At 42.3% G+C, this 21245-nt stretch overlaps 1 protein-coding gene across 1 annotated transcript; it reads left to right on the top strand.

Annotated features, from left to right (window-relative positions):
* The first annotated feature begins 547 nt into the window (after positions 1–547).
* On the top strand, positions 548–20246 carry FAM134C (family with sequence similarity 134, member C). The gene is made up of 9 exons (XM_006901671.1): positions 548–883; positions 11015–11121; positions 13143–13173; positions 14093–14219; positions 14869–14953; positions 15807–15944; positions 17743–17825; positions 18791–18923; positions 19357–20246. The coding sequence occupies exons 1-9, from the start codon at positions 645–647 to the stop codon at positions 19812–19814; spliced, it is 1401 nt and encodes a 466-aa protein (XP_006901733.1). The 5' UTR covers positions 548–644; the 3' UTR covers positions 19815–20246.
* The last annotated feature ends 999 nt before the right edge of the window (positions 20247–21245 follow it).

The following is a 21245-nucleotide window of genomic DNA, read 5'->3' as shown; positions in this document are numbered from 1 at the left end:
ATACTAGTAGCATAGTTTCCAGCATCACAACACACAAGCCCACCACAGTACTGGCAAATTGATAAACACACAGTGATGAACAAAGTTTGAATGGGGAAGTTATGCTATTGGCAAATAATATTGAACACACTATGGTCTTCGAGAAGAATGAACATATCTATCTTGGAAAATATCCAAACAGAAAATTCCCTAAAATAGAAGAAGTCATTGAGATTTCGTTTTTGAGTACTTTGGTTATGTTATCAAGAGGGAATATAGTCCTTGTAGAAGGACATCACATTGGTGGAAGGTGATAGAAAACCAGGAAGATAGATTGGCATGGTAGCTGCAACAATGAGCTCAAATATAACAAAGATTGAGAGGATGGCCCAGTACTGAAGAGTCTTGCATCATGTGGTACATAATAAGGAGCCTGGCTGCAAGTGGGAACAAAATTCCCCTGTCAGCTAACAACAAGGCAGACTGCGCGTGCGCCGCTCCGGCCCCGCTCAGAATGCTGGGGGCGTAACCCAAGCCGGTGTTGATTTCGGCGCACGCGCGTTGTGGAAGGAAGCGGCCTCCTTCGCCCTATCTTGCATCTGCGTAGTTGGTGTTATTGTGATTCCAGGGCCACGGCCCCGGATGTTGTGGTGGCCCAGGGGGAGATGGCGGAACCTGAGGGGGTGGCCGCGGCCCCTGGCCCAGCTTCTGGGTCCGCTTTGAGGGGCCGCCGTGCCCCGCCAGGCTCCGGGGAGCGGGATCAGCAGGTTGAGGCGGCGCAGCGGGCCCTGGTGGAGGTGCTGGGGCCCTACGAGCCTCTACTGAGCCGGCTGCAGGCAGCCCTGGTGTGGGAGCGGCCAGCTAGGAGCGCCCTGTGGTGCCTGGGGCTGAACGCGGCTTTCTGGTGAGAGTTGTGGACCCTCGGAAGCCCTCCGGGTCGCGAGTTCATCAGGTTTCTCTGGGGCTCTTATCTCTCACCTCCCCTTGTTTTCAGCTGCACTGGCTCCTCTCTCTATATTTGCCTAGTTTTAGCCTCATCTTCTTCCACCCTAGCTGGACCCCAGCCATCGGTCCCCCAAGTCTCCCTGGGGCCTTCCAGCTGCTCCCCCTCTTGAGCACATCTGGCGGGTGCGCCTCTTTTATCGAGGGAAAGATGTGTCCCTGGAAGACCATCCTCGCCTCCCTTCTCCAGAAGTGTAGAAAAGGGCTCCGTAGGCGGGATGAGAACGCAGACGTGAGCGATCTGATTCCTATGTTTAGGGATCCTCTTCGCCCAGCCTAGGAAGTTTGTAAAATCTGTGTCACTGAGCGCCTCCAAAGCTGTAAGTGGAAAGAAAATGATACTCTTTGGACGAATAATGATGAAGTAGTTGATTGTGAGAGTTCACCCGTTTCAGAGCCGTTGAAGATGGCAGCTCCTCCCTGCTCCGAGGACTTAGGACATCCTTAGCCTCGCTTTGCAAGCTAGGACATTGAGGCTGTCTGATAGTGTGTCTAATAGCTTCTCCCGACCTGGGCGAGTGGCATTGTGAATATGTTAGAACAAGCCGTCGGTGTCATGTCCTGTAAAAATGGAACTGCCTTTGGTCTCACTTGTTCGTCATCACTTAGGTCTGCCTTGCATCTGTCAAACAGTTCACAGCAGAGGAATTATTGTTGATCAAATTGAAAACAGCACACTGATTGTTGGGGCTTTGACAGCTTAATGAAATGAGGCGATCTTGGATGATCTTGAAGACAGAGTAAAGCCTCTCTTCTTTAGGTTTTGGCTAAAAATAGCTTTTCTCATCAAATTAATTGGTTTTAGAACCAAAACAGTTGCTACCCTTCAGCTGAAAAGATTTTTCAGTGATACAGATATTAAATAAATAAATGTCCATTCCTTGACAAGACATTTCACACTAGCTTAATCCTCTTTGTTTTAGGGAGACTCAGGTTAGAGGTGTCACAGAAGCCTCTGACAGTTGCTTTCAGAGTTTTTAGCAAATCTGATGGGGGAAAAAACCTCTGCCAACTGCATTTTCCTCGTTTTTTTGTGTGTTGGAGATTCTTCTTGCGGACCAGGTATCTGGTTCCGTTCTGTTGGTCTAGGTCAAAACCCTTTCACTGTAGCACTTCATCCAGGAGCATTTTCCAAATGGCCTTTGCCTCCTTTTCTCCCAGGTGCCATTACAAGCCCCAACCCCAACTGGTCTAGTCAAAATTCTTTCCCACCGTGGATCTGGTACACCTATGGAGATGGCAAGATGAACCTCATTAGACACATTGTATTAAGGAATGGAAGGCTAGTGTATGAAAACTATCACAACTTAAATAAATTTAAAACCAAGGATTTAATAATACAGGTAAATTAGTAACATCATTTTTGAGGCAGAGACTTTACAGGTACCTGTTGCTTGTACCAGTTTCTGGAGGGGGATGTAGAGTCCAGGTCTGTATGGAACTCCTATGCCTGGTAAACCTCTTAAAGAGTTCCAGTTAGCTTTAATTTGTTGATCTCAGACAGTGTTTGTTTACATTTACTACTAGGCTATGTTTAGAATCTCAGAAACCCCTTTTGTATCCTGGTTCTAAAAAGCATTGTTGTGATCTCTGGCATTTCCTACTGGCTTTGCCTCCTAAGAGTACACTTGATTTTTGTTAGAGTCTCATCAGACTCTTAAGTAGGTGGGAAGAGAGAAAGAAAAATGAGGGTATAACACTTGACACTGACCAGTTGGGTATGCTATGGGAAGAACTCATTTATGGAGAGAACTCATACCTGAGAACTGTAAAAATGGTTGTAAGGCTTCACAGTCAGTCTAGAGTAGTGTCTGGCATTGGCATTCACAGAATTGTGTTCTTTTTGGGGAAAGTTCCTTGGAAGGTAGTTTGAGATTTAAAAGAAAAGTCAGACTTCATGTTTCAGCCGTGTCATATTGAATGAATATAAATGTTAACATGTCACGTAGGAATGTTGAAGAGTGACTAGTTCTTAGGCTTAAATGCTTAGGAAAGAGGAAGAGTATTAACTGAGGTCAGAAATAAAATCAGTAATGTTTCATTCATTTTGAATATCGGTACATTACTAACAGATATTTTATAAATTTTGACATTAGAAGGCTAGAAAGGAAGACAAAAAATAAGAATTCAGGTAATTAACCTATACTTGGAAATGTTTACATATTAAAAAAAAATTCTGAAAGATGGACATAGACTGACTAGAAATCCTGGTAGACATATCAGAAATCTTCCAGCCTCAATTGCTTATGGTCCCTGAACTGTAGTTTTTGAGGGTAATAACAGAAATGTTGGGTGTTCCCTTCTAAGAGTTCATATTTTTATTTTGAATCGCCATCTCACATACTTTGGGCATGTGGCCAGGACATCATTCTTGGAAGGGTGGAGGGACAGCACAGGAGAGGAAGACCCTGGATGAGATGGATTGACAACAGTAACTAGGGTAATGGGAGTAGGTGTGTCGAAGTCAGTGAGACTGGCTTAGGACAGGGCAGGCTTCAGAGTTTTGTACATAGGATTGTTACGAATTGTAGGCAACTCAACAGCCCCTAACAACAACAAGCTCCATCTGTAAATGAATGATTTGGGAGAAGACCATCTAGGTCAGTATGGTGTATCCTGGCAAGGTTGGAAAGAACAGGTTCTACTAACTCTGGTTTGTCTCAGTGCAGAAGACGAGGAGGATGAAGGAACTCTGAAAATGTGTGTGAATTCCAAGTCCACATCCTTCCTTGAAGGGTATACTCTTCTAATAATTCTTTTCCAGTATTTACATTTCTTGATTCCAGATGACCTTTGAATTGAGAGTATTGATTTAAAGCAGTTAGCAAGCTGATCCTCTATTTAGATTTGTGTTGGGGCCCGCTTTTACCATTACCATTTTGAGTTAACCAAACGATAATTTTAAGTCTGGTGGCTTACTGGGTAAGGAGTTACACTGCCAACCCAAAGGCAAGCAATAGGCAATTCTAATCCACCAGCTGATCCACAAGGGAAAAATGGATAGTCTCTTTCCATGCAGTTTGCAGCCTCTGAAAACCGTTTGGAGGGTCAGCTATGAGTCAGTTCCAATTCCATATCAATGAATTGATTGTCAGATCATACACAGTATTTCTCTTCCTCACCAAAAGACAAAAACCAGAGAATGGGTTAAAGATCCATAGCAATTCTCATTGAGAAAGTTAGACTTTGTGTGAAAAACTATAGTGAGGAATGGATAATAGAACAGAGAGCTAAATAAAGAGGCATTTCTTTTTATTTTTAAAAAATGTACATATCAGGCTGGTCTGATGGTAGTGGGTTATCAGACACTATTAACATTAGTGCAACTAAAGTTGGTACAACAACCGCCCACTGCTGAATTTGACTGGCTTAAAAAAAAAGAAAAAATGTACACATCAAATTTGAGGATTCAATCTATTCTTGTTTTTGGTAGCCAGGAAGACTCCCAGGGATCCCTTGATTGACTTTGCCTCCTTTAAAGTTTTTTTTCTGTTCTAATTTTAAGACTGGGTGCTCTCTCAAGTTCTCATGGTTGACTATTAGCAACTTGCTGGTTTTGTGCAAGCAGTAACTTTCACAACATGATACAGGTTGGGTTAATTGTATTCTTCTAATTTACCAGTGATTGGCTCATAATCACACAACCATAAGTGCTGTATAATAATGGGTTTTCTGTCCCTATGGGACAAAATGCTCTGTCTGAAGTGCCTCTGAGATAGTGACAAAGAAATAATGTCTTCTTTGATTATAAATAGACACGTGGTCATTACTGTAGTGATGGACTTTGACTTATGTGTACCAGTAGTGTGGAGCCATGGTGTAGTTAACATCAAAATGGTAGTATTTAGTTTTCAAAGTTTTTATGATCTTTCTGGTTACTAGGTTGGTACTGCAAGGAATATTTTATTTGTTGTTTGCTGTGTGCTGTGACCCATAGCTGACCTTCCAGCAAGTTTTCAAAGGCAGTAAATCACCTAAGAGGAGATTGCCCATCTTTCTCCCACAGAGCGGCTGATGGATTTGAACCTCATGCTTTGGTATTACAGCGTAGCTAGCTTCTTACCACTAGGCCTTCACTGATAATTTAATGGAACTGTGGCCCCTGACAGAGAAGATGGATTATTTATAAAATGAAAATATACAAAATAAACAATGAGTATAAAATTTCATTCTTCCTAGTAATTAAGAAATATATAAGATGAAAATGGTAATGAAACAACAATAAAACCCTCTGTACGATTGTAACAAAAAAGATAATGGTAATGATAAAGTTTTTAAAATAATAGTATGAAATTCTGGGAGTGACAGGGGGAAGTGAATTTTTCTCTATTGCTAATTCCTGCTGTCATCACGGCAATTCTGACTCCCTGACTCCTGGTAGCCTTCTGCTGCATGCTGAGACTGTACATTTTACAGGAGGAGACAGCCTAGCCTTCTCTTGTGGAGCCACTGATGGTTTTTTTTATTTTATTTTTTTTACGTGTACTGTCAAATCAGATCTGACTGATACAGGAGGAGATTGCCCCCTCCTTTTCCAGCAGAGCATCTGGTGGCTTTGAACCATGTATCTCTGGGATTGCCACTGATGGTTTTGAACTGCCAATGTGGCAGCCTAACAGTTATGTGCTATTCCAGGGCTTCTTACAGCTTATTGTACCATCACGTATTGAGCTTTACAAGTTTTTCAACTCATGGTCAATTTAGTTTCTTCACTTTTCCCCCCATATCTTCCTTTATTAAAGGCTAATCCTGGATGATGTAATTTAGACTAAATATTTCAGTATGTTTTTCTGAAAAATAGTGTCTAAAAACAGCATTACCATTGTTATTGTTATGTGCCGTTAAGTCACCTGTGACTCACAGCAACCCAATGTACAACAGCCCTAAACCCTGCTCTGTCCTGTGCCATTCTCACTGTGTCCAACACACTCACCCCAATTACCCCAGTCACTGATTGAATCCTTCTCATAGAGGGTTTTCCTCTCCTGCGCTGTCCCTCCACCCTCCCAAGCATGCTGTCTTTCTCCAAGGACTGTAAAATAATGAGAGTATTCAGATTTCTAATTTCCTTACAAGTGTTATTTTGTTTTTAGTACATTTGGATCAGGAGGCAAATGATGGCATTACACTTGCATTTTTTTTATTTTTTTTACTTCTCTTTTACTCTGTAGGTTCCCCATCCAGCCTTTCCCATCCTTGTAGTTTGCAAGACAAGCAGTTTGAATCTACCAGCTACTCTACCAGGAAAGATGGGCATGCGATTTACTGCCTCTGAAAACCTGCTGGAGGGTCAGCTATGGGTCAGTTCTGCCTCAACCATACGCAATTTAAAAAAAGAACACAGATTTTAAAAAAAGAACAGCTATTGTGGAATCTGTTTCTACTCATAGTCACTTTTTTGTTTCAGAGTAGAACTGTTCATCAGGCTTTCTTCAGTTCGTCTTGGGTGGATTCAGAGTGCCAACCTTTCGGTTAGTCATTGAACATTAAACTCTGTGCATCTCTTAGGAAACTCATTTCATAAGTTGTTATGTGCCATTGAGTCAGAAATCAGACTCATAGCTGACCCCCCAGCAGGTTTTTAAAGGCAATAAATCACAGGGAAAAGATTGCCCATCTTTCTCCCAGAGAACAGCTAGTGGGTTTGAACCACAGGCCTTTGGGCTGACAGCACAGTCCTAAATTTAGACTACCAGAGCCTCCTTGTTTAACAAGTAGTAGCATACAGATGCCTTTTTTACTTTCCTTGAAAAATCAGGAAAAGAGATTCTTTTGAGAGAAAAAAAAATCAGATCTTAAGCTTACTGGGGGAGTACGAAGAGTGCTGAGTTGTAGCAGTGCCCAGATTTAATAATTCACATGTGCACATTCAGAGCTGAGTGTGTTTGTGGTTGTTTTTGCCAAATTGGAAAATTCTCATACTGATTATTGTTACCAAAAAATGTTTTACATGTTGTCTTATCAAACAGCTGAACTATTATAGCTGTTGTGTTTTTCTTGGCTTGTATGAATAGACATTGCAGGACTAAGCTAAGTTGGAGAAATCCTCTCTGATTTTTCTTCCACTCTTTACCTATACCCATCTCAGAAGTGCTTTATCTTCAATTATGTTTTCTCCTCGTGCATATATTCTGACTTTCTCTTTTTTCTACTGGTGGCCTTTACGTTACCTCCATAAAATGACAAACATAATGTGACCTCAGTATATCCAAAACACACTAATTGCAATTCCCTTTTTATTTAGGATTAATTAATATTCAGACCTGAAAGTAAAGGAGTAGTGTACATTTACCTGTTTTTTCTGTATTTGAGAAGTTCTTAAGGAAGTGTTCATAGTAGTTCTTTGGTTAACTTGGAGGAGTCAACTCTAGTACTTTGAGCTGATCTTGCCATTAGCTAAGTTTTTATCTATTTAGAACAAGATCTTTTCCCGAGAAATGCTATTCTATATATATTTTATATCACATATATGTGTGTGTGTGTGTATGTGTATACATAAACATACATATACAAAAAAATACTTTTTCCTTTCTGCCATCCCGAGCCTAAAATTGATTTATGAGCTGGAGTAATTTTGTTCTAGAACATGCTCACGGTTTAGGCCTTCGTGACTCAGAACAGGCTTTGTTCTGAAAACTGCTGGCTCACCTTATCTGTAAGTTGAAATCTAATACCCAGTGTCACAGAAAGCCCTTCCTAATCTGACTCCTGCCTCTCTTCCCAGTCTTTATCTTGTCCTCTGCTCTTTGTTTGAATTTTATCAAACTCTGTAGGTCTGTAAATATATCAATATCTGAAGGTCCTTTTCCTCTCACCTTTTTGCCCTTTTTCTTACTATTATTTTTCAAGTGATAGGTAAGATGTCCTCTTTGTTATTCTCAAACATACACATACATAAATAAATAAACCTGAGAATAAGATCCCTGTCTTCCTCTTTTTGAATCTAAGCTACTTTCCCCATAAAACCTCCACATATAATAACTGTCCAATAAAATTTGTTGAGTTGAAGCATAGCTTATGAGCCTGGAGGGTGAGGGAGGTAAAAGCTTGCCTAAAACAGGTCTCAGAGAAATTGTGTTTTTATTGCTGTTATTTTTTTGGAAACTGAAGTGCTTCTTAGAACAAGGATGACTTTGCCTTATACACTTCGGGCACATTATTGATAGGGGCCAGTCCCTGGAGAGAACATCATGTTTGAAAAAGTATAGGGTCAGCAGAAGAGAGGAAAATCTCAAGGAGATAGACTGACACAGTGAAGTAGCATTCGGGTTCAGCACAGTGGGGATTGTGAGGACGGCGCAGGACAAGCCTGGGGTTGGTTTTGTTGTACATAGGAGTCATTATGAGTTGGAGCCAACTCAGTGACACTTCACAACAGCCTTTCTTTAGAGACTTTAAGTCCTTTCCCTTCCCCTGATTTAGTCTGTGCCAGTAATCATGCTTTGAGAAGGAGAGCTTGCAGACCGTCTGGACTGCCTCCCTAGAGTGTCTTCCAGGTGCTCTGGAGAAAACAGCAGTTGTGCCACATGCTGCTGCTGGGACATGGATGGAAGCTGCAGTGGTGGGGACTTAGATGCTTCAGAGCACTTGGCCTTGGCCTTGTTAAATATGCTTGTTTGTTTGGATGATGAATTGACTTTAAAGAGGAGATTAGTGGCCTGGGGAAGCTCAAGAGGTTTATTTCTATCAAGCTGTTTTCTTTCTTTTAATCTCCTGTATAATTGCAGTTTTCTCAGTGGTAGGGTAGGAAAATTAGGATAGTCATTAATGATTGGATTTCTAGGTTTGTTTTGATTGTTTCCCACCCTTCATTCATTTGTTATTTAAAAATAATTAACAATGTCTCTGGCACAATTTTACATCAGAGTAGCCATAAGCCTAAAAAGGTATCAAATGTGAGGGTAAGGATGGTTAGCGGTGAAAGACATACTACACGAGTGTTCCTAGGTGAAAATAGTGTATTTCTTTTCCAATCTGTTGCATTCCAATACTTTTGTGAAATATAAAGGTTAAACTTAAAAAGATGCAGAAATTCAATTGTGTTATTTAAAAATGAGGTCATATCACTATAAAAATGTCTAAATGCTTTCAGTTTTTAGACTTACCTTCTTACAGACTAATCAGCAAGACCCTGCCTTAGGAGCATTAGGTCAGTAGCCTAGAAAGGACGATAAAAACTAGCCGTGGTGGGGTTTTTAAAGATAAGATTTTAAATATATGCAAAAATGGGGAGGGTAGTATAAAGAAAGAATTCTGTGTACTCATCATTCAGCTTTAATATTACCAAATTTAGTAATTTTTATAGTTCCAGATTTGATTATAACTATGGTTAATTTTATTTCATCTATTTTCACTTTTCCCTTGTCATGCTACTATTTTTAAGCCAGTCTAGGACATCCTATCATTTAATTCATAAATATTTTAGTATCTTTCTCCAAATGCATAATCACTAAGCCAGATTGCCTGTCATTGAGTAGATTCTGACTCACAACGACTCTGTCAGGTTTCTGAAGCTGTAAATCTTAACAGGAAGAAACGGCTTATCTTTATCCATGGGAGCTGCAGGTGGATTAAAATTCCAGATATGCTCAGCAATTTTTAAAAACATTGTTGTAAAATGGTACAACCACTAGAAGGCAGTTTGGCGTGTCCTCAAAAGCTGAACATAGAGATTCCATATGACCCAGCTATACCACAGCTGGAAATATACCGCAAGAAACACAGAACTGAGATACAAATGGAGATTTGGTTTTTGGGGTTTTTTTAATTAATTTTACGTGTGTGTGTGTGTGTGTGTGTACCATCAAATCAGATCTGACTGGTATAGGAGGAGATTGTCCCTCCTCGGGCAGAGCATCTGGTGGATTTGAACCTCACGCCTCTGGGATTGCAGTGCAGCTTCTTGCCACTAGGCCACCAGAACTCCCCCAGAAATGGAAATTTGTACACTGATGTTCATAGCAGCATTATTCACAATAACAAGAACATAGAAACAGCCCAGATGTCCATCAACAAATGAATTGGGAAACTAGTACAATCACATGATGGAATACTATGGAATACTCAAAAGCAAAGATTTTGAAAAGTACTGTATAGCACAGGAGAGGCAAGAGAGCATTATGCTTAATGAACTAACTTGAGTTTGTAAGAACAAAACCAATATAAAGCATTATTGTAAAAACAGAAGGTAACCAGTGAGATATGTTTGGATATACAAAGTGGGATGGGGTGGGGGCAAAGGGGTTCTGGGTGAGGAAGAGGGAAAATCACAAGAGTTTGGTAGGTGGAAGGAGGGAGTAGGGGAAAAAGATGTACATGATTGAGGCATAATTTAAAAATAATAATAATAATACTGTAACATTACCATTGTTACTGTTTTATGTGCATAGTGACCCTATGTACAAGGGCCCTAAACCCTACTCTATCCTGTGCCAACCTCGTTGTTTGCAACACACTTACTCCCACTACTGCATGAGCAATTAAATATTAATAACATCACATGTGTTCTCAGTGTTCAGATTGCCCTGTTTGTAAATATCTTTTTCTGGTTGATCCTTTGAATAATAAGAACTGACATTTAGATGTAGACACAATGCTAACTTTTTATGTGGTCTTTATCGAGTCATTTTCTTTCATTGGGCTTCAGCTCCTAAAGATCAATTAGATCGCTAATTGAGCTGAATGCTTTCCAATACTGACTGCTACATTTGTTGCCTTATCATCCTAGGATCCAATTTGAAAGAAAAGTGTCTGCTATCATCATAATCAAGGATGAATTTCAAGTTGAAAGGGAGTTTAAGAAGTTATTTGGTTTAATTTTCTGCCTTTATGGAGCAAATTATTATCTCTGCCCTATAGGTAAAATACTTGAGACCCAGAAAGTTTGTTATTTACTCAAGGTGATCTTAGTGTCAGAACAAAAAACAAAACAGTACTCCAGTTTATTTTTCATAGAGCCTGTAGTGTAATAAGCTTTTTTCTGAAACAAACTTGTTTACATAGTAATCTTTCTTTTATTTTTCCTTCTTTGTAGGTTCTTTGCACTGACTTCCCTTCGTCTTGTGTTTTTGCTTGCATTCAGCTTGATGATTATTGTGTGTATAGATCAGTGGAAAAACAAAATCTGGCCTGAAATAAAAGGTGAGTTTAGGAGCATTAAGAATAAGGTGAACAGAAAATGGCCTTTTGTAGTTTCTTTTTTAATTTGTAATTTTGGGAGCTTGTGAGGAAGTGTTCAGAGTTAGAGAATGTATTTTGATGTCTGAATTATTTTCTTTAAAAGACACTGCAAGGGTTTGCAATTCCTTAGTGCTGAGTTTCATACTTTGCCATTATTACTAAGTTCAAGAAATCTGTACCTGCCACTTGAAAGACAGTTCTCCTTGTTGAATTATATTTACTATAAAGTATTTCATCTTTCCCAAGGCAGTATCAATTTAAAAATTGTCTATTTGCAAAGCATTATTTAAACATTTATAATTATATCAAGTATTCTCAGATATGGTTCATTTTCTGAAAGATCATGCATTGTTTTTAAGTACTAGCACATAAACACATGAAAATGAAATGACAATTACAGACCAATACTAGAAATGTCATAGTGCAGTATATCATGTTATATTTGTCTTGTTTCTTGGACCCTACAAGGAGCTATGCAAGAAGTAAAATATTTAGGGGGAGGGTTGGGATGGGAGAAAAGTGCAACAATGAATGAATGAATGAATGGAAATACAAAATTTCTCTAAATTTTCATTGAAATTAATAATACATGTGTTGTTTTTTTTAAAGTAAAATATTTAGACAGGTGGAGAGAAGAGATGGTGTTTTTCTAGAGGGACCAATAGTTTGATTATTGTAAAGACCCAGAAGCTGCAAAACATTTCCTGTAAGAAGGATAAGATCATTTTTGCTGGCTTGAAGAGTTCATTAAAAGGAGTCCAGGGAAATCAAACTGTTGTAATTAGATTTTTATCAAATTAAAGTGAGAAGTTTAGACAGTATCCTGTATGAAATGGTCAGTAAGGTGTTTTGTTGTTTTTTTTAATATTAAGAGCTATGTGCTGAGATGGTAATTTAAGGATTAACATGGCATCATTTTCAGTAACATATGAAAGGAACAAAAGAAGAAAGAGGGAGTCCTTTCAGGAGACTGTAGCAGTGCTATGTGTGTGAGAAATAGACAGGAAAATGTCCTTGGAAACAAATGATACACAGCTTGGAGAGCTTTGAGAAAGGAAGACACATCAAGGCTGATGAAGAACACCAGGATATAGGGTTAGAAGGGTTAGGAGTGGAAGCTGACTTGAAGATTTCTAGGTTAGAATAGTGGGAGAACACTGTTACAATTATCAAAGTGTGTATGTAGGCAGAGTCAGACAAGGGAGTTGGTTTGGATAGAGGTGAAAGGAAAATTGATGTAGGTTTTAGACATCTTAATTTTGAATTGTTGGCAGGATATTTAAACCAGGGGACCAGTCCTTGGAGAGGGACGTCATGCTCGAGAGGGTGGAGGGACAGTGCAGGAGGGGAAGACCCTCAATGAGATAGATTGATTCAGTGACTGGAGTAATGGGAATAGGTGTGTCGGAGAGTTTTGCTCAGGAGAGGGCAGGGTTGTACATAGAGTTGTTGAAGGCGACTTAACGGCACATAACAACAACATATAATTTTTAAATGGATCCCCATCCTATAAAGGGATTTCAAGGAATTATGTAGTTTACCAGCCTGATGAGTGTTAAAAGACTTTGTTGAGGGTAGATAATAGAGCTCTTCAAAAGCCCAGGCTGATTTCTAGGGTTGGAGTCGTTACAACATGCCTTGGTAGCTTGGCCCACATTGACATGTATGAGCAGCTCAGACACACTCAAGCGGTGGGTGGACCATTTTTCCTTCTTGTACACTTTGGTTTTCAGCTGTAATAATTAAAAGGAGGATAATGGTCCATTCAGACCCATCCCTTGGAGAAATGAGTAGGTAAGCCATCATTCTCTTGTCTGTAGCTCCCTAACTCCTGCAGTATAATGTGGTGTCATCTTTTTATTGACTCGTACTGTTTTCTTTTCCCCAAACCTATTAAAACTGAGCTATTAGACCAATAACCTAACATTTTCATGTTTAGTTTTCCCTACCAACTAATGCTGGTGTTTGTTTTAATATTGTAGTGCCAAGATCCGACGCATTAGACAATGAGAGGTATGGAACACTAATTAAATCCCTTTTTGTTGCTCTGAATGATTCTTTTATTGTAATATACTGTCTACATGTTGTTAACCCCATGTTTTGGACACAAAGTATACATAGAGAACTTTATGTCTAGTCTGTTTCAAATAATCATTTCAACAAATCCTAAAGTTCAGGCAGCTGTATGTTCAGAAGGCAATTATGTTTTGATCTTTACAGAGAAATTTCTGAGAAAGAAACATAATAGTTCCCTATAACCTATCATGCCAGGACAGTGTGAAAACTTAGAAGCAATTGACTTATTTCCTGGCTTTACTACCCCGGTCCTTTAGTGTTTTCTGTAACTTCTGACTACTTAGAGTTACAGGTCAGAAAACACATTGGTTCCTGGTATCAGCAAGCCAAAGATTCCTCTGTGTCTTCAAGTCTTGCTTTCATTTCTCTCTGTTCATTCACTCCATATGTTTAATTCAAAGAATTTGCTCTGCTCTGGTTTATTTTGGTTTTGCCTTTATTTCCTTTCTCTTTGAGGGGCACACCATTGTCTCTCCCTTTTGCCTCTCTGAGGACCCCCACCCTCCACAGAGTGTCAGATTGTGCTTTACTGGATTGCAATTGCAGTGAATTGCAATGGTCTCCGTGCAGAGAAGATGTTTCTAAGCACAAAGGGCCTCAGAGCTGGTGGCAGGCTTATACATGCAGATTAGGTTGCTTGCTCATTGGGTGGAGCTGTCAGAACAAGTTTGCCCTCCTAGTCCCTGAATTCAAGTTTCAACCTGATGAGCCAAGAAGAAAGTCACGCTTCACCTCCAAAGCACCTGGAACACCCCAGGCCACTTTTTAAAACTGGAATCTTCAGCTCCCAGAGGGGCAGAAAAATGGGGGTCTCTCAGCACCCCCCTTTCACAGCTACCCCTTCTCTCTCCCATAGCTGGGGCTTTGTGCACCCTCGGTTGCTCAGCGTACCCGAGCTCTGCCACCATGTAGCTGAAGTCTGGGTTAGTGGGACCATTTTCATAAGGAATCTTTTGCTTTTCAAAAAGCAAAACCCAGGCAAGGTAAGACTCTTCCCTTTTTCACTTTCATCTTTCGCCTCTCAGTTCAGTTCATGTTAAACTGAAACAGCCCTTATATTACATACCCTCATTAAAGAAAGAAAGGAGACGGCATGATACATGCAGACAAAGGGAAGTTGTAGGAGGGGCTTCCTCACAGCGCCTAGGTCTAAGGCAGGAGCTTGATGACTCTTTGTTTGATGTGCTTGCCACTAGAGGAGGCCATCTTCCAGTCAGCGATGACAAAGCTTGCTTGTGTGCGTTTGTCGTATTGAACATGTGGTAGGTTGCTGGGTTTTTTTGGTTTAATTTTTTAAAAAAATTATTACTACTGTTTTGCTTTAACTTAAAAAAACCCACACCAACACCTGCTTTTGGAGAGAATTTTTGGCAAGGTCCTATTCAAACTAGTTTCCCAGGATGAAAGGCTGTGGGGTTGGCCACATAAAAGGAGTTTGAATAGAAATGAACATCCTTCTTTGCCCTCAAACTGAATCAACACTAGATGCTGACGTGACTGTATCTGTCATTCTGATGTGTTCACACTTGACTCGTAAAGAATCATTTCAGTTAGATCTCCACCTGTCCCCCCTTGCGCATCCCCGCTCTCTTTCATAAGGTAGAAATATAACACTGTTTCTGACTCTCCCAGTTCTGCTTGCTGAGCTGTGGGATACTGACCTTCTTGGCTGTCTTGGGGAACTATGTCCCTGGCCTGCTGCTGTCCTACTTAATGCGTAAGTATGGCATATCACTCCATCTGTGAGCTCTACTCTGCCCCTAGCTTTCCCAACCACAGCTAATTCTGTGTCTGGAAAGAGGGATTTTTAAAAAATATTTTTTATAATTTTTTAAATATTTTGATTCTCTGGGAAAAGGCCTTTTTATAAATTTTTATGACTTGTTTAATATCATGAAATATCTTTCACCTTAATCAGGCTACTCATATAAGGTCTTTTTCTTATCAAGTCAGATTTAGAAATTGATGAAGCTTCACTAGCATAGACTATTAGCAACTCTAAAGGATTGTCTGCCCTTCTTTAAGGAGGGGATTTTGACAGTGGGTGTAATTTACAACAGCCAGACAGAACTCTCAGGGAATTCTCTACTAGGTGCTGTTTCCCTGTACAATACTTTTCCCTTCCTGAAACACTTATAAATGTAGTTGCTTCCTAGTGCCATAGGAACTATCATTTGGGGCTGGAAGAATGTGAATCGCAGTGATCATATCAGGACTGTGCATGATTTGGGATAGTTTCTGAGGCATTTTTACCATTTGGCCTCATTAAATGGCTCGGTGATCCCCACATGCAGTTGACTGCACTGTCTGCGTTTTCACTCTTGCCCATTAGCAGCATGTCTGGACTGCCTTTGAATACAGAGCTTTGTACTCGGCACTGCGGATGACTGCAGGAAATCCCCTCCCAGCCTCACACCTCCACTAATGGAAGAGGAGACTGGACAGTCTGGACCGAGCAGGGATCTTCCCAGCTGAGTGTCCAGAACCTAATGACACAGCACCAGAGGGACAGTTAGGATTGCTTCTGGCAGCCCCAGCTCTATTTCAGCGTTATTTCTCACTCCTCCCAGTTGTCACTGTCATGATGTGGCCCCTTGCTGTGTACCACCGACTGTGGGATCGAGCATATATACGGCTGAAGCCAGCTCTTCAGCGGCTGGATTTCAGTGTTCGTGGCTACATGATGTCCAAACAGAGAGAAAGACAATGTAAGTGTTACAAGGAGGTTGACTTCTAGTTGGGTAATTTGTAGAAGAGAAGTATTTCTAACAAACAGGACAAATAAAACCAAACCCTTTGCCATTGAGTCAGGTCTTTTCACGGTGGCCCTTCGTCGGGTTCTAAGACTGTTAATCTTTATGAGAGAAGACTGTCTATCTTCTGCAAAACTCATGGTTTGAACCATGAGCCTCTCCGTTAACAGGGCTCATAACACGGTGAGGAGATCCTTGAAAGTCAGGGAAGTGGTAGGAAGGAGGTGAAGTGAGTGTCAGGTGAACATGTAACTCTGTTACAGGGAAATTTATATAAAAGCATACTGATTTTTTCCATTTAGACTTCGAGTCTTTGATTTTTAGCAAATCTGGGAAAAGTTCTCTGAGTTGACTAAAAAGCTGATAGTAAGGGCATTCCTAATATGAGCTGAATTTTCCATGTCTCCAAGGCTTAGCTGTTGGCCACTCGATGTACATTATCTTGTTCAATTAAAGCTAGCTAGAGAATTAGGTGGTATTATCTGACTTTACAGTTGAGGAAATTGAGACTGAGGTAGTAAACGGCAGAGCACTTTATTTTATTTTATTTTTTTTTATGGTGAGAAAAATTTATTACATTTAGAATTAGCCCGCTGGACTCAGTTTAGATGATCCCAATTTTGTTGGCAACATCCAAAGCATCATAATCAGGAGCAAGTCGAACATAGGCCTTCTTCTCTCCATCAGGCCTAATCACAGTGTTGACCTTAGCCACATCAGTGTCATAGAGCTTCTTTACAGCTTGTTTAATTTGGTGCTTATTGGCCTTGACATCCACAATGAACACAAGTGTGTTGTTATCTTCTATCTTCTTCATAGCTGACTCAGTGGTCAGGGGAAATTTGATGATGGCATAGTGGTCAAGCTTGTTTCTCCTGGGGGTGCTCTTCCGGGGGTATTTGGGCTGCCGTCGGAGTCTCAGCGTCTTAGGCCGCCGGAACGTGGGTGACGTGCGGATCTTCTTTTTTTTTTGTGGCTGTGGAGGACGCCCTTCAGGACTGCCTTCTTGGCCTTCAATGCCTTTGCTTTGGCTTCAGTTTCGGGAGGGGCAGGGGCTTCCTTCTTCACTTTCGGCGCCATCTTCGTAGAAAGGAGAGCAGACTTTTTAAACGCCTAAACACGCACTTTTTTTTTTCCTCCTGAAAACTGCCTTCTAAAAGTAATTAAAAAACTGCTTCAGACACTAAAAATATCCAGACTGAGAGCCACCTATCCTATGAAGGACAGTAGTGTGAACTTCTTTCTCTCTCCTCTGTAATCTAGTCAGGTTAGGTGTTTGATTCATCTCATCTTCAAAGAGAACTGCGTGTGGCTCCCAGGGAGTCTCCCTTAGCCCACCCTGTGATAGTGTCTGCTCTCCACCTGACATTGGGTCTGCCCTTAGCTGATTCTGAGAGTTGGTGACCCGCCTGGTAGTAAAGGGGTGAGGATGTGTGGCAGGGGAGGATTAACCATGGGATCACACAGTTTGATGGGGAAGGGTGTGAGGGAAGTGGGAAGGACCTGGTGTGGAAAAAAAATGTATTCGAATTTTGTAAATAAACTATTATAAAAAATGTTGAGGGGTTGGTGGAGGGAGGGATGTTAGAAGAGAGACCTTTCTCTCCTGTGTTACCAGCCCATTGGGCCCTTAGACTCAGCAATCCCTTGTTCCTCAGGCATTGTTATGTAGGCTTAGAACGGACTGAGAGTGCTGCTTCCTTGAAGGTTCCCCTCCCCAGGGAGAGTGTCACAGTCTTTTGCTTTTTCTCAGTACGCCGCAGAGCTCTCCACCCCGAGGGAGCCGTGGACAACCACAGTGACAGTGAAGAGGAGCTTGCTGCCTTCTGTCCTCAGGTAGCTTGGGTGGAGAACTGCTCCTCTGGCCAGTGATCTTTGGTTTCCTGTGAACCACGTCACTCCTCACATTTTGACAGTAATAAAGTCTCAAGGTCATGGTGGGCTCCCCAAGAATTTAGATGCCCCTTGGGCCCAAGAGCAGTAATAGGAAGAGAAGCTGGGATTTTGTACTTGGATCTTACACATTTTTTTATGCCTCCTTTTTAATTCCACCATAATGATGGAAACTTGGAGCTGCCTTTTTTTTTTAACATATTTTTAAAATTTTTATTATTTTGTATGCGTGTACCGTCAAATTGGATCTGACTGGTACAGGAGGAGATTGCCCCTCCTCCAGCAGAGCATCTAGTGGATTTGAACTGCGTACCTCTGGGATTGCAGTGCAGCTTCTTGCCATTAGGCCACCAGAGCTCCCTTACCTTGGAGCTTTTGTGATCCTCTTTTAAACATCCCAGGCTACTACCTTTAGAATGTTATACTCCGGTCACCTATGAAAAGTAACCTCTAAATCAGTTAAACCAGGCAGCATTGACGGCCTAGTGGCAAGAAGCTTCACTTCAACCTCAAATGCACACAGTTTGAATCCACCAGTTGCCCCATGATAGAAGGATGAGCAGTCTCCTCCTTTGCGATTGTGATTAACTGCCTCTGAATACCTGCTGGAGGGTCAGCTATGGGTCAGTTCCAACCGACCTGACAGCAAACACCACTAACAAACCAGTTATTAAGAGAAAGTGGCTTGGTTGATTCCCAGACTCCTCTCCTTCCTCTGCACCAGGAAGGATGAATTAGGGGGTTTCCTTAGGGAAGCATCCTAAAAAAGGGTCCCAGTGGCTATCTAGTTACACAGTAGTCTGAGGGCAGTCTTTAAGGCTAGCTAATGAGTAAAGTTGTACCTGGGGACTGCATCTGGTTCCTGTGACATCATCTTCCTCAGGCTTGTTTGTCTTTTCTTTCCTAAGCTGGATGATTCTGCTGTTGCCAGGGAGTTGGCCATCACAGACTCTGAGCACTCGGATGCAGAGGTCTCCTGTACAGATAATGGCACATTCAATCTTTCCAGGGGCCAGACACCTCTAACAGAAGGCTCTGAAGGTGAGAGCACCTTTGACCAAAGTTGATAATGACTCTGTTGTTGCCTCCCAGCTACCCCAGGTTATGGGACCAGATACTAGTGCCCCTACCTACGTGTCTTGTTTTCTGAGCTGTGGGATCTGATAGCAGGGTAGCCTTAGGGCTATGACTAGTGAGGGTGACGCTACTGTTTCCTTGAAACCTACAATTCTTAATAGCTCCAAGTTTGTGTCACCTCAGGTGACATAGTGTAGGAAGGGAAGGGTGTGCTCAGGTCAGTAGAAAGCACAGCCATCTGTAAGTGGTGGGGAAAGGTGACTGGTCCCACAGGGTGTGCTGTACCTGAGAACTCTATGATGGGAGGGAGCTGGTATATAGGGCTGCCTCTTCATTGGGTCAGGGCACAGGAAGGCCAAGCAACTGCCATGTCTCACACATTTGTATGTTCTCTCAGACCTGGATGGTCACAGTGATCCAGAGGAATCCTTTGCCAGAGACCTTCCAGACTTCCCTTCCATCAATGTGGATCCTGCTGGCCTGGAGGATGAAGACGACACTAGCATTGGGATGCCCAGCTTGATGTACCGTTCCCCACCAAGGGCTGAAGAACCCCTGGCCCCTCCTGTAAGCCAGGATGAGGCTGCTCTGTCAGGGCTTCTGCTTGGTGCCCTGCCTGCAGGCTCTAACCTCACCAGCAACCTTGCCAGTCTGGTCTCCCAGGGTATGATCCAACTGGCCCTGTCAGGGGCATCCCAGCCGGGCCCTTCAGGCCACGCTCCCCGAAGAGCAACAAGAGGCTTCCTCCGGGCCCCCAGTTCAGACCTGGACACTGATGCGGAGGGGGATGACTTTGAACTTCTTGACCAGTCAGAGCTGAATCAGCTGGACCCTGCTAGTTCCAGGAGCCACTGAGGCAGAGACTTTGGTCGGGGGGCACTGTGGTTTACTTTTTTTCTTTTCCTCCCCATCTTTTTAGGAGAAGGGGCAAGGGAAGACTCCAGGTCCCATCCCCTGAATTATATTTGTATGCTGGATGGCCTGGCTGATGCTCCGAGGCCTGCTTAGAGAGGATATTCCCCTGCTATCAGTTGGATATCATATGATTTCAGAGATTGATATGAGAGTTAGTGCCCCAAGGGAGGACTCTCTCCATCTTGGTGGTACTTTTGGGGAACAAAGTAGTCAGGGGTATTGTTTCCCCTTGAGGGGTGCTGCTGTTTCCTTTCTGGTATGGGTGCTCGGGGGGGCCCTCACTGAGAGAAGAGCCCTGTCCCTCCCTTCTTTTTATCAACTAGAGCCTCCAAAGTCAGACAACAGCTAGAAGAGTTACAATGCTGTCCTCTTCTGCTGTTAAACCATGATTAATTTGGGTTTATTTCTAAGCAAGCTTAACCTTTGGTTCTGCATAGGAGGCCTCTTTCTCCGTCCTTTTCCTCTTCCAGCCCATCCTCATTCCTGGAGGTCTGACCTTCAGTCCTCCAAGATAACATTTGTGAAATTTAAGAAATGTGAACCGGATGTGGGGATGGGCTTCTGCATCCCCTTGAGCCATAGGAGTCGGCAGGCCAGAAAGCTCAGAGAGAGAGAGAGTGCGTCCACGCCTCCTGCTCTCACTGAAGCCCCTGGAGCTGCCTGCTTGTCTTAGGTGCTGTTAACCCTTGGCTCCATTGGACCGTCAGCCTCAGCAGCAAGCTAAGCAATACCATAACCATTTCTGTGTTCCTGCTCCTTCCCCCCGCACCTCTTTTGGAGACATGACAACTCCATGGTGGATGATGAAGTAGCACTTTACAGATGACCCAGTGGCATTCATCCCAGGAGCCACAGCTCACTTGCACCAGCTGTTCTTACTCCCTGTTGAGCTCCTTTACTGCTTTTATTTTCGACTGCTTCCTGTCTTGGCAGGGCCTCATTTAAGAATGCGCCCGCTTAGCAAAAATGTGTCTTGTTATCAGTGGAGACCCCTCAAAGGGGCATCTGTTTACTGCTCCCTGTCAAATCATGTGAGACAAAACCTCCAAAATGGTCATGAAGTCTGTGCCAGCCCACAGCCTCTCCAATCAGAGCTCAAGCCAAACTCTTCTATCCTCTTTCCCTCTGCATTAACCTTTGCCAATCCTCAGGGACCACTCCCCCAGCACTCCCATACCTGGGTGAGGGAAGCTGGACAGAGCCCATTTCCATGTGCTGCAAGTGGGGATGTGCTGATGTGTTTGCTCTTGGTCACTGGAAAGATACAGAGGCCAGGGAAGATAACAGGAGAGAGAAGAGCCAGGCGCCTGCTTCATGGTCACCTTTCCGTGAAGGGTAAAGGTGTGATGGCACCCCCCTGCTTTAGGGCTT

Source organism: Elephantulus edwardii, unplaced genomic scaffold (genome assembly GCF_000299155.1).
Source record: "Elephantulus edwardii isolate Elephantulus edwardi_28Jun2011 unplaced genomic scaffold, EleEdw1.0 scaffold00340, whole genome shotgun sequence".
Lineage (NCBI taxonomy): Eukaryota > Metazoa > Chordata > Mammalia > Macroscelidea > Macroscelididae > Elephantulus > Elephantulus edwardii.
Note: the sequence above shows the minus strand (reverse complement) of the source record. Positions and strands in the feature narration are given on the sequence as shown.

What these genes read in the sequence shown, in the direction of transcription:
- FAM134C (XM_006901671.1), top strand. Translation starts at nt 645, where the DNA reads ATGGCGGAACCTGAGGGGGTGGCCGCGGCCCCTGGCCCAGCTTCTGGG. An exon ending in AATCTGGCCTGAAATAAAAG is followed by an intron (nt 11,122 to 13,142) that starts GTGAGTTTAGGA and finishes TTAATATTGTAG; the next exon opens with TGCCAAGATCCGACGCATTA. An exon ending in TCTAACAGAAGGCTCTGAAG is followed by an intron (nt 18,924 to 19,356) that starts GTGAGAGCACCT and finishes ATGTTCTCTCAG; the next exon opens with ACCTGGATGGTCACAGTGAT.